Genomic DNA, 16169 nt, shown 5'->3' on the forward strand with positions numbered 1-16169 from the left:
TCACGTCAACAGAACTCCACTACCCAGAATCCTCTGCGCCCCACCCACAAAAAAGCCGGTTAAGCTGACGACGTGGCCTCGCTGCAGCAGACCGGGGCGATTCAAACCGGCTCCGTCCACCTGTAGTCCAGAGAGGCCTCCACTCAGACACCTGACCGTCCGACACCATGACCGGGAAAACCAAGAGCCGCAGCGCTGCCAACGCGGAGTCCGTGACCGGCGGCGTCTCCTGCGACGAGCGCATCCTGCGGGACTGTCACCGCCTGTACACGGACCCGGACAGCGGTGAGTGGGCCGCCGTCTCCCCCGCTGGAGTGACGCCATGGCCGGGGAGAGAGTCTCTGCAGCACTCGGCACTTTGGCTGAGCTAACTGTTAGCACGCAGGCTAACAGTTTAACAAGGGGATGACGTCACGCTGGCTAGCCTCAATGCTAGTTTTATTAGCCATGCTCAGCTGTCAATCAAGTGTGCATCCTCTGTCCTTACCTCCTCTGTCCTTACCTCCTCTGTCCTTATGTCCTTACCTCCTCTGTCCTCACATCCTCTCTCCTCACATCCTCTGTCCTTACCTCCTCTGTCCTTACACCCTCTGTCCTCACATCCTCTGTCCTCACATCCTCTGTCCTCACACCCTCTGTCCTCACACCCTCTGTCCTTACATCCTCTGTCCTCACCTCCTCTGTCCTTACACCCTCTGTCCTCACATCCTCTGTCCTCACATCCTCTGTCCTCACACCCTCTGTCCTTACATCCTCTGTCCTTACATCCTCTGTCCTTACACCCTCTGTCCTTACATCCTCTGTCCTTACACCCTCTGTCCTTACATCCTCTGTCCTCACACCCTCTGTCCTCACACCCTCTGTCCTCACACCCTCTGTCCTCACATCCTCTGTCCTCACACCCTCTGTCCTCACATCCTCTGTCCTTACACCCTCTGTCCTCACATCCTCTGTCCTCACATCCTCTGTCCTTACACCCTCTGTCCTCACATCCTCTGTCCTTACCTACCTCCTCAGTCCTTACCTCCTCTGTCCTTACATCCTCTGTCCTTATACACTCTGTCCTTACCTCCTCAGTCCTTACCTCCTCTGTCCTTACATCCTCTGTCCTTATACCCTCTGTCCTTACATCCTCTGTCCTTACACCCTCTGTCCTTACATCCTCTGTCCTCACATCCTCTGTCCTTACACCCTCTGTCCTTACACCCTCACATCCTCTGTCCTTAACCTTCAGATTTAACCACAGCTCCAGCTCTACATTATTGATCCTTAATTTCTTTTTTTTTTTGATCGTGTTTGTTTTTTCAGGGTTGGTCTCAGTTGCTGAATCTGTGGATGTGAAGCTGCTGGCGCCCAGAAAAAAGATCACTGTGATGCTGATGGGGAACCACTCTGCTGGGAAAAGCTCCTTCATCAACTGGTAAATATGATTTTAATAAAGTATGTACTAACTATAAAGTGATATGCAACACAATGAAACATCTGGAAATATGAACGCATTAGAAAACCTTGTCTGGTCTCAGACTGTCCAACCGTATTCATGTCTGTTGCTTTCTGCTACGTCCCTCCTTTGCACAGTTTTTCGGCAATTCATTGGAGCATTTAACTGATAAATGTAATCTATTACATTACATTACATTACAGTCATTTAGCAGACGCCTTTATCCAAAGCGACTTACAATAAGTGTATTCAACATAGGTATTCAAGAGAACTACTGACCCCAGAAGTCATAAGTGCATCTCCTTTCTTAAACAAGCATCTAAGAGCATAAACCAGAGCAAAAGTATAGTGCAGAGGCAAACTACTACAATAATTGCAACAAACTAAACGAATACAATAATTGCAACAGACTAATAGAATATAATAAGTGCTACAAAAACGAATAGGATAAGTGCAACAGACGAATATGAATCAATAAGTGCAGTAAACGAATACGAATACAGTAAGTGCAACAACTAATACGAATGCAATAAGTGCTACGAGGAAGGCTCAGGGTAGTGCTTCTTGAAGAGGTGAGTTTTCAGCCTAAAAGATGGGCAGCGACTCTGCTGTCCTGACGTCAGTGGGGAGTTCATTCCACCACTGAGGGGCCAGGACAGAAAAAAGCTGCATCTATAATGCACGAGTGCAACACTAAGTATGCACCAGTCTATTGATTTTGCAGGATAATGTACTTTTAATTGATAGAGTTTGGACAGGTGACAAACCTGACATGGAAACATATATTTCTCCTCCATCTGTGCATCATGAAATTGTATATTCTGTGACCCTTTCCTTCCTTTTTTTTTTTTTTTTTGGTCAGGTACGTCGAAGAGCACATCCAGCGCACTGGAGTGGCTATTGAGACTCAAGGCTTCAACTTTGTTACAAGTGGGCGCAAGAGAGAATCTCTCACCGTGAGTGCAACTTAATAATGTCAAAACATTTACTGTTTATGGACGTTCTCATGATAGTGATGCTTATTACGTTACCATGCATTAGTTCCTCTCTAGTGTTTTCAGTTCTTCTTGATACCTCGTTTACAAACGACTAATCTGGTTCTGTTTTTCTTTAGGGAAATGCCACCCTTCATCTATATCCACATTTCAAGCCTCTGCAGGAGTTCAAAGGTGAGATTTCAGCTCAAATCACAATCCTTTAGAGGTCAAACAAGAATTCAAGTTCATGAGCACATTTGTTAAAGCAGTATAACTTATAGAAGAGCTTATTTTACAATGCTGCAGCTATGAGGCTTCAGCATGATGTTTTCTGTCATTGTAAAGTGATCACTATTGATCTGATCCGTGGTGTTGTGGATTGTTTTTCAGGTGTTTCTGAGTACTTGAGCACAGAGATCTGCACGTCACGACAGAAACGGTTCAGTCTGGTGACATTCGTGGATTCACCGGGGCTGGTGGACGGGGATATGAAGTATCCCTTTGACGTGGATGAGGTTATCATGTGGCTGGGTGAGTTACAACAAACTGACCTTGCCTGTTGTGTTACTGTAGTTATAGTTAATGAGGAATACTGGCCTCAAAGCACCAGACATTTAGTTATTTCTGCTTCAGTATTTGTGCTGCATTAGTGAGCTTTTTCCAGGTTAACTGCTCCTCTCACTATTTCCTGTGCGAGCTAACTGTGATTGGCTCAAAGCAAACCGTTGACAGTTCTTGTAATCATCTTTGAGTCACAGCATGATGAAACTGTGACGCGAGTCTAAATGTGAAGCAATAAAAAAAAAAAGTTACTCAAAAGTTTTTGCTCTGACATACTTTCATTACCATCATTCATCTTAAAACAACAATAATCTATTATGCATCATACATTATGTTTTTTTATTTTGTTTAGATTTCTTTATTCTGATCATTTTGCTCCCTCCCACTGTCACACTCAGGTGATCTCTGTGACCTGGTGCTGGTCTTCTTTGACCCCATGGGTCAGGCTCTGTGCAAGCGCTCCCTCAACATCGTGGAGCGTATGAACGAGAAACACGGAGATCGGCTGAGATTCTACCTGAGCAAGGCGGACGAGGCCGGGGGAGAGTCCGACAGACAGGTCTGCACGGCAACAGCTTTATTTATACGCTTGTGTTACGGGACGGCCTCCTTTCTTCATTGAGTTAAATGAAAAAACATTATCCGCTCCTCCTAGTATGAACAGTTTCCACATTTATAAGAATTCAAAGTGTGTATGAGCACAGAACACACATTCACCTCCTTCTGTCTTATTTCTTTGTCTGTCTCAGAGAGTAATGATGCAGATTGTTCAGGAGCTCTGCAAGCGACCGGGACTCAACAAATGTGGTTTTGACATGCCCACCATCTACATTCCTAATCCAAATAAGGTAAGAGTTGCACTTTTCATTAAGCTCTAGGGGATTGTTGACTTTTTAAAGGTTCATATCTCTGCTTCCTTATTTTTTTCTTGGCATATTATTCCAATGGGTTTAAAGATCGTGATATAACTTTTTCTGACGGGTCAAAATTTTCATTTGTTGTCTTTGTTCGTGTTCTCAGCCAAGCCGCTGTGTAAACCAGATCGAGGAGGTTTGTCGCACCATCGAGAAAACCATCAACCAAACGGTCCAGAACACACTCAACTCCCTGGAGAAGGACTGTGAGGTCATCAGCGAGGCCATCACTGACAAGCTCAGTGACGACCGGTAACTCACATAAACACTTTGTGCTCCGTAATACCATAATTGTTCTTTTCAAAATGGCATGCTTTAGTGTTGTAGAAGTAAGTACGCAGTGTAATGGGACCAGGATCTAGGAGCTTTCTTTGCATTTCTAAAAACTGTTTCATTGACTTCTATTCACCCAGACTGTGATGGTTGTCCTGTGCAGATATTTTACCTTAGTGGTCCTCACACAGTAGCATCAGTCAGAGAGTAAACCTGACCCTCTGCTCTCACAGGCAGACCAGCGCGATGAACCGACGGGCGCGCTGTAAGAGCTGCCTGCTGACTCTGCTGGGCTTCACCGTCCCTCTGGCTCTGATGGCTCTACTGGTTCTGGGCATTCTGTCCCAGGAGCTGCTGGAGGTGGCTCTGGGCCGCGAGGGCACAGAGACGCTGTCACTCTACCTGGTGAGTGTTGAAGGGAGTGCCAAGTTGTTGCTAAGTCTGCATGTAAAGCAGTCGGGTCTGATTTTAAAGCTGCTCTTGTAATCCACAGAGTCCCGTAGTCAAAGTGTTGGAGTCCCTCTCTGTGGAGCAGCAGCTCTACGGCTGTGGAGGAATGGTCCTGCTCTCCTTCCTCCTGCTCATCATCGCACGCTTCTCATTCAGGTAGAACAACAACACCTCAGCAGAGTCACCATTTTCATTTCATTCATTGTAATATGTTTTATATTCGGGTAAACTCTTCGTCCTGTTTCAACCTGTAATCTAATTTTATTTCACTTTATTTGTTTTGCTTCCTCCGATGGACACAGCTATATTCATTATCAATAACTCAACTAGAAGAGCACTCAGAGAACCTCTGCCAAGACCAGATGCCTTTTATGTATTCTCCCCGTGATTCAGATCAGCTCCAACATTTAATGGGTTCATCCTCAGTCTGGGCTCCATCCTTCCAGCACGTTTCATGAAAATCGGGCCAGTAGTTTTTTGTAGTCCTTCTGAAATCAGACAAACAAACCAAAACAAAACCTACTTGGCGGAGGTGATTAATTAAGAAATAATCAATCACTAAAGGAATTGGTCAAGCAATATGTGCCAAATATTCCCTAGTTCCAGCTTGTCAATTGTAAGCATTTGCTGTTTTGTCTTTATTTGTTATAATAAATACAACATCTTTAGGTTTTTGGAGTTAGTCACACAATACATGAAGGTGAAATCACCTCGAGCTTTGAAGTGTTTTGTGACATTTTATTGACCAAATGTGTTTTCGATTATAGTTGATAATGAAAATAGATGTTAGATGCGGCCGTGTTTTGTTCATAAACTACATGTGTACTGTACGTAGTATCAGTGTATCTGAGGTTCTGTTTGCACATGTTTTCCTTGACCATGATTCTTTTATTTCACTTGTGGGGTCAAGAACATAATCTATGTTAATCACTCATGTGATTTTGGTTTTCCTCGGATTTGCAGCTTTGCTCTTGACAAAGGATTCTAAACAGTTGTGACATTTTTCCCAACATCGGCTTATATCTTAATTACGAAACTCATCAAACTCCCTTCAATCCTTTGCAGGACTCGACCGACTCTTTCAGGCAAACAGAAAAGGCAACTGCAGGAGAAGCTGGAGTACGTTCAGGAGGTGGTGAAGACGAAGAAGGTATTCCATCAGTGTGTGACTGAAGTGATACACAGTGATGGTAATATAATACACAGTAGAGTGTTAAACCTTCTTTTGTGTTTCTCTAGAAAAATCTGTATGAAGAATACCTTCGCCAGAGTGTCAGCGATCATGACATGGATTTGTAGAGATGAAGACGACGACTCAGCATCCCCAACACCGACGCTGGACCAAATGAAATGAAAGCTCTGCCAAGGTTTCACACCAGCCGTCGTGTCACTCTGACCCCTCGATGCTGTATCCTGTCGTGCGGATGTAAATTATAAGCACATGGTAAACTCGTAGAAACCCCATCCAACATCTGGTGCTCTGGATACTGTAACGCCCGTTTTTAGACGATGTGAACACTCTAAACTCACACTACCTGCAGATTAATAGTTTGTTACTTGTTACTGATAACTTATTTGTTGTGAGCATTTATATACATGTACTTTGTGCCTCTGCTCCAGTCAAAATAATTCAGACTTGTACCACTATAAGATATTTAAACATTTGCAAACTATTTATAATATTCCTTTATCAGATAAATTGTATTTTGGTTTAAAAGGCCGTAGGGCACTGGTTTACACGAGACGCTTTGTATGAGTTTTTGAAGACTTTCACCAGCATTTTATACAGAACTTCAACCGCCTGGTATCATGGTACTAATCCAGTTCACATCATGAACGTCTATGTTTTCTAATATGTGGAATATTCCATTATACACTCAAAATTTTTGTATTTTCCTCTTCTACATTGTGACCATGTTTTAATTACAGATGACTTGAATAAAAAAGTGTTTAATACAACCATCTCTTTCTTGAGATTCATTTTAGTGGTTGAGATTTTTTCTGAAGATCTTAAAAAACAGCATCTACAGCAAATGTCTGCTTTTATGTGTTACTTACTATCTTGATTTCCATTAGGTGGAGATTGCATCGGTTTCTTTCTTGCCACACCCAGTTGGACTGCAGATGGATAAAGCAAAGACGGGATGCGTGCCCTCCTACTGTAGATATCAGATTTCTAGATGAAAATCGAAGAGCAGCATGTAAGAGTATCAGGGCTTGAATTTGATCGGTTCTATGAATAGAGCCACAGTTTTGGCCGCAGTATGTAGATGTTAGGATTCTGCTTTTATCACAAATGCACAACTGTTTGAAGCTAAATGTCCGTGGCTTCCAGTCATTATGATTGTGTGTGCTTTTATTATTGAAATGCAAACACAGGAAACTATAAACCTTGAATAGTCATGCCTTTGTCAAGCAAAGGAAGCAGGTGGAAAAAGACTGCTGCCAATAAAAAACAGTTTCCAGGTTGATATTGAGGTTGTTTTTTTAACATCTTTATGACTTATCTCACTTGTCATTGTTTAACAGATTACGTTTATTAATAATTTAAATAGTCCTGCTCTTTTATGCAGAAGAGGAGTGATGAACCACAACAAAAAACATAAAGTCCCTATAAAGTAGTTGACCTACACGATATCATTATGATTACATAATCTTTTCCTCTGTAAAGGACGGTATGAAAAGTGACCTACCTGCCAAAGCTGATAACACACAGCCAAAGATCATTCTGCACTTTGCTCTTGCAGCTAGCATTGTGAACAGGACAGACTTATTTGCAAACAGATTTCTGTGCAGATATATATTTTTGTTTTGTTTAAAAGGAGGAATTGGACAGTTCAGGTGGTGGAAGCACAACGAGCAGTGACGGAGCGCCATCTTTAGTGATGATGGAGAGGCCAAGTAACACCATGTCGGATCAGCTGGTCCCTCCTTCTGCTCAGAGTGCCTCCACTCTGGTCTGTTAAATATTGTAGATCCAGCATAACAACCTTCAAGATAAAGAATCCATGACTGAATTACAGGATCACCTGCAGGACATTCTGCACAGTGTTTAAGCATTCAGTACTCTGACTTTTTCACTTTTAGAGGAAACCTAAGAAACTGTCAAATTGGCAAAAGAGGGAATAAATTAAATGCAGGTAAATAAAAAAAAAAAAGATGTTATTTTCAGTATTTTGGGAGACTTTCACACATTTCATTAATAAATTCCTAAAATAAGATAATCCTTTATTAGTCCCGCAGCGGGGACATTTACAGGATTACAGCAGCATAGAGACATAGTAAAAAAAACAAGTATTATAAATAAGTAATTAAGTTAAAAAAATCCATAATAACTAAAAATATTATATGTACAGACAGAGTAATTATAGTATTGCACAGTGTATTTGTATAACACAGCTTTTCTAAGTGTTTTTCAGTGTTTTTTAGTGTTTTGTGGTCTACTGGGATGGCAGACAGAGCTGGTAATTTATTTTGAAAATGTTTTTTCATAACTTCCACAGGGTAATATTATCGGTGTTTGCAGCACTCATAACATGCCATTCAGGAATTAATCTGAGAAGAATCAAACAATCCCAAATTTCCAAGATGATTAAGGTGATTTAACACTTCTTGATCTAAATAACCTGAAATATGATATATAAAATAAATTAAACAATAAATTTTTTTACTTCCATCAAATTTTGAAATTTAAATAAATTAAATATTTTTATTGGTTTTTACAAACATGTTAAATATAAATGACCTTTTTTGAACAAAAATAAAATAAATTTCAATAAATAATTGAAGTTTCTTAATGAGAAATCTTCCAAAATAAAATGTAATGAAGATTTACTAAATAAAATCTTAATTAAATAAATTAATTATGTATCTAGAATAAAAATATATAAAATATGATAAATATATATATATATATATATATATATATAACAAAAAAAAAATATATATATGTTTCCACTTTTCTTGGTATTAAAAAACCAGTCAAGATTTTCAAGTTATTGGAAGGGTCATTTATGTATGTAAATTATGTTAAATGTATAAAAACCAATAAATATATGTTTAAAAAAAAAAAAAAAAAAAAAAGGGGGAAAGACATTTGCGAACCGGAAGGAGGCTGACGTCATTTCCGCAGGCTCGGACCGGGGAAAGTTGTTTCCTGAAGTTGTCACTGCGATCATTTCCAAACCAAACCCTGCTGCTGCTGCACAATGACTCCGACACGTTCATCTGCCTCTTAAAACACGTGTTTCTCTTTTTTATTTCATTGTTATTATTATTATTGTTATTAAGTTTGAGCTCCGACAGAACGAGGAGATGATGAGTTCAAAGACTGAAGACACAGGTAACGAAAACAACTTTGATCTGCTTTACGGCTGTCGTGAAGTGTCGTGAGGTGTCACCGACGCGTTTACGGCCTTCATTTGACTTCTTATGAGCACTGACTTGTTGCTTTTTCTTCTCTGTGGGTGAAACCTGTTGATTGTGAAGCAGCTCTGGTCGGTTGACTGTCAGAACGGCCTGTTAGCATCTTTCACCATAGAAATGAATGGGCGCTGCTAGTGGCAAGCTAACACTTTAGCATACCTATCTGGAATCCAAACTGTGGTCTCTGGACTAAAATATAATCTATAATTATATATATATATATATATATATATATATATATAATTATTATATATAATTATATATACATAATTTATTTATTTAATGAAGATTTACTGAATAAAATCTTCATTAAATAAATAAATTATGTATCTATAAATATATATATATATATTTCCACTTTTCTTGGTATTAAAAAAACAGTCAAGATTTTCATTTATTTCAACTAAATTAATATTTTCATTGTTAATCTTGGTCCTCCTATAAACTGCTCTAACTCAATACTAAACCTCTGTTTCACCTCTTTAATGTGCTTTTATCACAGATACATGACCACTGGATCAAGTTATATTTGTTACAACAACTTCATATGTAAATGTGGTGACTTTTGACACAAAATCCTGTGGCAGGTCCCTTTTCATGCCAAATGTTTACCTTCAATGTCACCTGCTTAAACTGGAACTATAGGTGTTTCTGTGAAGTTGTCACACATAAGAAGACATGCATCCTCAGCTGCAAATTGTGTACATGTGTGCTGGAGTCTTTACGTCCATAAATCATTCTGTTTTATTTGGCACATGTAAACATAATAATGCAATGTTGTGTTTTCAGCTCCTGCAGATCCGGGGACCTGACGGCTTAAAAAACATACTTAGTATTATCAAATCATTTTTGTACTGATGTCATGCCACAGAAAAAGACACTTTAATGCTGTAAAACACATTTTCAGCTGTATAACTTTTTATTTTAGTACTTTTCATAAAGCTCTTCCTCTTCCAAATCCAAATACGTATTTCTAGACGTCTGTTATTGGAGCTTTGTAACAGTTTGTTCATCGCCTCTCTGTTTGACCCCAGACCTTTGTATGAACAATAGGATTACACACTGCTATTTATTTGATTGTGAACGACTAAGTAAACAAACCAAACTAGAATATTAACATACTTGTTGCAATGAGAAGCTTTATGGCTATTTCTGTATTGTCACCTTCATCAAATGTGTTAGCCTGATTTGTGGCAGGAAATAACACTCAGTACTTTTCTACATATTGGGTTTTAGTGAGGTTAGAGGTAAAGATGACATACTTTTTATTTTGAGTAAAAACATGTTTGACATTATTGCTTGTTTTCACATTAACCAGAGTCAGTTGGACTTTGCTATCAGTTTATTTACCAATTTACTCATTAGAATCATTTCTAGATGGAGCTCGTTCTCCACATGTTCCCTGTCATACTTTCAAACAACTAAGAACTTTGTCAGGTGTGGACATTCATGGCCTATCCCTTGTTCATTAAAGTGTTTGTCAAATTACACAAACACACTATTACATGACTGGCTGACATGTATTTAAAGGATTTGGGTGCATCTGTCCAACAGCTCTGTCAAGCTACTGTGTGCACGCCTAACAAGAACGACATGCTTTTTAGCTTTACGTAACTAAATGATGCAAATAATTTAGAGTTGCATGCTGCAAAGTTCCCAGCTTATTGATTAGTGAAATACGGTGATCTTTCTTCTTATCTTCTAGTAAAGCATTCACAGGTCTTGTCTGCTGCTAGTACTGCAGATTCCTTTTGATAGCGTACCCTTGCTGTTTCCCATATGTGTGTGTGTGTGTGAGTCCATCCCTGCTGATGCAAAGAGCTTCAAAGTGAATCTAAAACACATTTGAATCATTTTCAGATACCAGCCTGAAGGCCCAGCTAGCCGAGTACCGAGCTCAGGCCGAACACTGGCAGGGTGTGGCGACGATCTGTGAGCTGAGCAAACAGGAGGAACTGGCAGAGCTGCAAAAACAATGTGATCAAGAGATCCAGTCCCTGCAGGAGGCTCTCAGAGGTCAGCGAGTGTTTGTCCGCGGCCTTCATGTTTATGTGTGCGTGATAAGCACGGTGTACTTGTAACAGTCCTTGTGTGCACATTCAACAGTTTTTTTTTTTTCACTTCCTTTTTCTTTCCTGTTGTGTAGTTTCTTATTGAGGCCGAATTACTAAAATAAAATAATTCACACTGTTTTTCAATCAAAAGTCTTCGTTAAACATTTGATTCAAAGCAGACTATAATGATGGGATGTAGTCAAAGTATTCAAAAGGTCAAAGGTCAGGAGAAGTGAGGGAAACAGTTACATGTGGGGTAAGCTATACTCCTGTTTGAAACAATGAAAGTGTTTATTCTCATAACTTTTTAAGTATTTCTAATAAAACAGAATCTCAAATGCGGCTACACTTTTTATTTAAGTATCTTGTGTTAATAAAGAGTTTCTTTGGTGGAATCTCAACCTTTGAGACAAACCGGATATCGTTCATCTGACTGGAGGATTCAATCCTTATCTCATTTCCCTGCTGTCTTCACAGAGACGGCAGCTCAGTATGAGGCCCGGATATCTGTCCTTCAGTCTCAGCCTTCGGAGTGGAGGAGAGCCAGTGGACAGAACGTGGTCAGTGTTTCACTTTGTGTTTTTTCTTGAATTGTTTCCAAATGTCCTGGATGTAATCCCAGGAGCTTAATTTGTTATTTCTCTACCTGTTAGTTCAGTGGAAGGAGAGGCAGGATGGACGTAGAAGTCTCCAGTAATGAATCCCCCACGTCGATCACCAACAGCCCGACGGAGGCCGAGTTGTCGACGGACAGGAGGCACAACCAAGCAGCAGAGCTGGAGGCGGTGGCCGAGGGAGAAGGGGTTCCTCTCTCAGCGGAGGCGTATTTCTCACTGCGGCACTGCGACTCGGCCTCGCTGTCCTCCTTCTCCTTAGACACGCCCTCTCTGCCCAGAAAACTCCACGCTCAGGAGGACACCGACTCTCTGGTCTCCACGGGAACTTTGGTGCCTGAAGCCATCTACCTGCCGCCGGCCGGACACCGGCTGGTCACCCACGGCGACTGGGACGCGCTCAATAATCAGGTAGAGTTTCTGACCAAAATATTCCCCAAAAACAGATGAGGTAGCGGTGTACTGAAGGTGGGGTGTGTTGGGCAGGTGTCGGAGCTGCGAGGGGAGGTGAGTCGGCTTCAGGCTGAAAAAGACGACCTAGAGAGGGAGCTGGACACACAGACCAACCACACACACAAACAGGTGAGTGTGAGTGTGTGTCTACAGCAGTGAGAGAGTTAGGCACAATCACAGAACGGGTATGATGTGTGCAGACTTATACACATGTTCATTTGTTTGTATTTGTGTGTGTGTGTGTGTGTGTGTGTGTGTTCAGGTATCAATGCTCCAGTGTCAGGTCCACACTTCAGAGGCCCTCCTGCAGGATTTGCAGAAATCTTTCAGCCAATCACAGAATGCCGTCCAGAGTCGGCTGGTGAGTGTCGTGATGTCGATCCTACAAAGTGTTTGTGTCTCGGATGGTGATTTACCTTCAAGGAGGAATTCAGCATTTTGGGGAATACCCTTATGTGCTTTCTTGCTAGGAGTTAAATTAGGTTAAGATAGCTTAGCTTAGCATAAAGGGAGGAAACACAGTGATTAAGCCAACAGTAGTCACTCGATTCCTTGCTGTATATTACATGTTACATATCCAGAAGACGTAGGTGTTCAAATCTTAATTTGTGTGTCCAGGCGGAGTTGTCCTTCTCCCAGAGGAAGGTGTGCAGTGAGCTGTCCAGACTGAAAGGAGAGGAGGTCGAGGATGAGGGACCAGACTCCAGCTCATCATTCCCAGCAACACTGCAGGTAAAACTACTGTTCTAGGTTTGTATTAAAGTTTATCTGCTCCACTAGAGCTGCGGCGAAAACTACCTTAAAATCCATTTTCTAAAAACCTGTGCAAACATGGATGGTAGAATAATGTATTTGATATTATTCACATCCAGTTTAATAAGAATAATGTGATTTTATAGTTTCACATAGTGTTGTAAAGGGAACAGAAACCTGTGAGAAGCTTTTCCTTTATGTAACTTCCCTTCAACTAGTTGCTGCTTCTCTTCATCTCAGATAGTTGTTGGGAAGACAGTGCACATATTTAATTAATTGGAGGTTCATTTTGTAATCAAGTTGTCAATGTCCTGGCTGTGGAAGTATTTTGTTGGTTTTCTTAGTTTCTGTTGTTGGTTTAAAACATTTAGTTGGTGTCATTAATTTGAGGATAAGATTATGTTTGTTCCTGAACAACTTTTATAGCCGTTACTGTTTATGCGTCCTACAGGGGGCGCACTCTGAGGAGCGTCTTCGCATCGAGATTGTCAACCTGAGGGATCAGCTGGACACCCGGACGGAGGAGAACGGTCTGTGGATTCTATTGTTATTGAGGGCATTGTTGCATCACTGACTGCCGGGACACTGAACCATGTTTTCATTTCCCTCTCTCTCTTCCTGTCTGCTCCCATTTAAAACTACTGTCATCAGAAGTTTTAGAAGGTGAGTCAACAACTTGATTATTAGTCTGGTAGGCCAATACTGTTTTGTCTATCCAACAGAACTGATGGTCAAACTAATACAATAAGAGGCAACTTGTAATAAGCTGTTATTTTTCTTCCCGTTCTTTGTGTGAGCAGTTCAGCTGTCCAGTCTGAAGACGGAGACGGAGAGGATCCAGAGTCAGAAGGACCAGTTGCAGGCTGAACTGCTGGCCTGCCGCACTGAACTGGAAGCCCTGCGGGTGGCGCTGTCTCATGTGCAGAGCACCAACAAGACCCTCAGTAATGACAAAGTAAATCCAACCTGCTTTTATCACCAAGCTCAGTGTTACTGCTGATGCTTTAAAATGTTCATTTCTGCCGGTTTGCCTCTGAGAAGTCTGAAGTGGGCGGCTCTCATTCTCAGAAATACTGATCCTGATTATTTAAAACAATAGACATTATTAATCATATCAACAAAAAAAAGATCTTAAAACAAGGTCCAACTAAAAGCTTTCCATCACCTCTTGTCTTCCTTTAATTGAACAGGTCCTTGAACTGAAACAATCTCGCCTAAATACTGTACATCCACATGTTATTCTGTACTTAAGTCACGCAATGACAACTGATTACCATCCTCTGAGGAAGGCCAAGACATGACATGTAGTTGAGAGCTTTGGAAACAACACGTACGTTGGACCTTGTGTTGGGAACGTTTTGCAAAGCTTGTATTCTGGTGTGAAGAATTGTTAATCATGATTATAGGTCTCAGTTTCAGGAAATTAAGAAGGAAATGCACATGTAAAAGTCAGATTGAACTTCCTATATAGGCTAAAGAATATATATTTTTCAGTGTGAGTCTTCTTTACATAATTCACATAATGAGAAACAAGTGTGACACATATTGGTGAGCCATGAATCCATAATTCTGAAACCCGAATTCTTACGCTTACATTGCAAATATTAAAAATAGTGACGTGCATTCTTTTGTTGATTCTACCAATAGTTGCAAAAGTAATACATTACTTAATCCGACACTCTTTTTTTTATTTATTTTTTTATCCTTCGTGTCTGTCAGGCGTCGCTGCACCAACAGTGTCTGGAGCTCCGTAGCCAAGCGATCAGTCTGCGCTCTCAGGTCGACACCATCCAGACGGTCCAGAGGGATTTCGTCCAGCTCTCCCAGTCGCTGCAGGTAAGACGCAATATACAGTCGTAGAAGTTAGCTTGAGTGGAGGAGTGATGGTAAAAAAAAAAGAAACTCATACAATCATGACAAATTGATATTTTACTGATCCCTGTCCGTCCCTTCAGGTGAAGCTGGAGGTCATTCGACAGGCTGAGAGTCTTGAACAAGTCCGTGAAATCCTGGAGGAGGGAGTCAGTGAAGCTAGTTCTCTGCCTGCAGACGCTTCATGAGTTATAGATATATATTTATATATTATGGAACCAAAGAGCAGAGACCAAGATTCAACTTCTCCAATAAGGACCAACTAACCAGGTGAAACACTGTCGGGACCCCTGGTGTTTATCACAGCTGGTGCTGCTTACACTCCTAACATGGGATGTCCCTACAGAGACATTATTTCTGTGTTTTGAGGTGATGGTTCGGTGACGACGACTGAAACTGTTGCTTTGCTACCAAAGTGATGATGAACCATGAATGCTTTGGGTAAAGAATATTCACATTCCTTCTTTCTTACATCCAGTAACACGTTTATTCCTCTACTTATACACATGTTAATATATACTGTTAAACTGACATGACTCCGGGAAAACACTCGATATTTCACTGTTTCTCTAATTGATATTCAAACCACGCGATCATTCCCCAATGCAAACATTTCTTTGTGTCTTCTTTGTGAAGGAGGGCCTCTCAAAGCAACGGATCACAGTGCAATAATGAATAATAGTGACACGAAGCAGAAACTCTCCTAAATGAACTGCATTTCAGACAAGTTTTTTATCAAATGCATTAATTTGTTGTCTTTTTATTTTAGCTCATCATTGTTAACTAATCTTGTTCGTGCCACAACCGCTAAGCTAATTATCGACTGTGGATTTGAACAGAAGTTAAGAAAAACTCTATGAAGAAAAATGTGAATGTGTTACATCCTGTCACTTTGTTCTGTGTTAATACATATTGAAAAGTAAAGATAAGCTGTCAGAATCTTTTCTTCAACCTTTGAGTTCATATTCAGACACTTTGATTAAGTTTCTCCACCCTGGGATCAGAGCGCCATAAAGAGCTGCTTAATATGCATAAAGGGTCCCAGGAAATGTAAAAGACCGATTAGCATTATAATATATATCTCTACCCAGTATGCTTTAATATACTGCATAATTTGATAATTTCCGTTTAACCGATGTGGGAATAAATTATCTTGAATTTAATACAAAGCACAGCCGGTGCAAAATGAACTTTAACAAATTTACCACAGGCCTTAAAAGAATGAAAAAACCCTGAATAATTAGTTAAAAATAGACCGATGACACAGTTTAAGACCAAACTGTCATCGGTCTATTTTTTTGTCTTTAGTTTAATACAAAATGATACATCAATTTGTAACTTAATTGTAATAAGAGCTGTTGCTGTCTTACTTGTGCATCATT

At 40.5% G+C, this 16169-nt stretch overlaps 2 protein-coding genes across 3 annotated transcripts; both read left to right on the forward strand.

The window, feature by feature from the left end:
- Window positions 1-9: 9 nt before the first annotated feature.
- On the forward strand, window positions 10-6572 carry si:ch211-11k18.4 (uncharacterized). Its single transcript, XM_054607783.1, has 12 exons — window positions 10-285; window positions 1309-1420; window positions 2304-2397; window positions 2556-2610; window positions 2809-2949; window positions 3378-3538; window positions 3729-3827; window positions 4000-4145; window positions 4400-4571; window positions 4660-4772; window positions 5682-5766; window positions 5856-6572. The coding sequence occupies exons 1-12, from the start codon at window positions 168-170 to the stop codon at window positions 5913-5915; spliced, it is 1356 nt and encodes a 451-aa protein (XP_054463758.1). The 5' UTR covers window positions 10-167; the 3' UTR covers window positions 5916-6572.
- Window positions 6573-8740: 2168 nt separating this feature from the next.
- On the forward strand, window positions 8741-15771 carry rabep2 (rabaptin, RAB GTPase binding effector protein 2). Of its 2 annotated transcripts, XM_054607731.1 has the most exons (12): window positions 8741-8958; window positions 10902-11057; window positions 11573-11655; window positions 11749-12120; window positions 12196-12291; window positions 12425-12523; window positions 12781-12894; window positions 13367-13445; window positions 13567-13578; window positions 13716-13870; window positions 14635-14751; window positions 14871-15771. In XM_054607731.1, the coding sequence occupies exons 1-12, from the start codon at window positions 8931-8933 to the stop codon at window positions 14973-14975; spliced, it is 1416 nt and encodes a 471-aa protein (XP_054463706.1). In that variant the 5' UTR covers window positions 8741-8930; the 3' UTR covers window positions 14976-15771. The 2 variants fall into 2 exon arrangements, with proteins under 2 accessions (XP_054463706.1, XP_054463707.1); XM_054607732.1 differs by lacking the exon at window positions 13567-13578.
- The last annotated feature ends 398 nt before the right edge of the window (window positions 15772-16169 follow it).

Source organism: Anoplopoma fimbria, chromosome 11 (assembly GCF_027596085.1).
Source record: "Anoplopoma fimbria isolate UVic2021 breed Golden Eagle Sablefish chromosome 11, Afim_UVic_2022, whole genome shotgun sequence".
In the NCBI taxonomy this organism is placed as follows: Eukaryota; Metazoa; Chordata; class Actinopteri; order Perciformes; family Anoplopomatidae; genus Anoplopoma; species Anoplopoma fimbria.

Coding starts and splice junctions, on each gene's coding strand:
- rabep2 (XM_054607731.1), top strand. CDS start 8,931: ATGATGAGTTCAAAGACTGAAGACACAG. Junction 12,292..12,424: donor CCAACCACACACACAAACAG/GTGAGTGTGAGT, acceptor GTGTGTGTTCAG/GTATCAATGCTCCAGTGTCA. Junction 12,895..13,366: donor CATTCCCAGCAACACTGCAG/GTAAAACTACTG, acceptor TGCGTCCTACAG/GGGGCGCACTCTGAGGAGCG.
- si:ch211-11k18.4 (XM_054607783.1), top strand. CDS start 168: ATGACCGGGAAAACCAAGAGCCGCAGCGCTGCCAACGCGGAGTCCGTG. Junction 2,950..3,377: donor TGAGGTTATCATGTGGCTGG/GTGAGTTACAAC, acceptor TGTCACACTCAG/GTGATCTCTGTGACCTGGTG. Junction 5,767..5,855: donor AGGTGGTGAAGACGAAGAAG/GTATTCCATCAG, acceptor GTGTTTCTCTAG/AAAAATCTGTATGAAGAATA.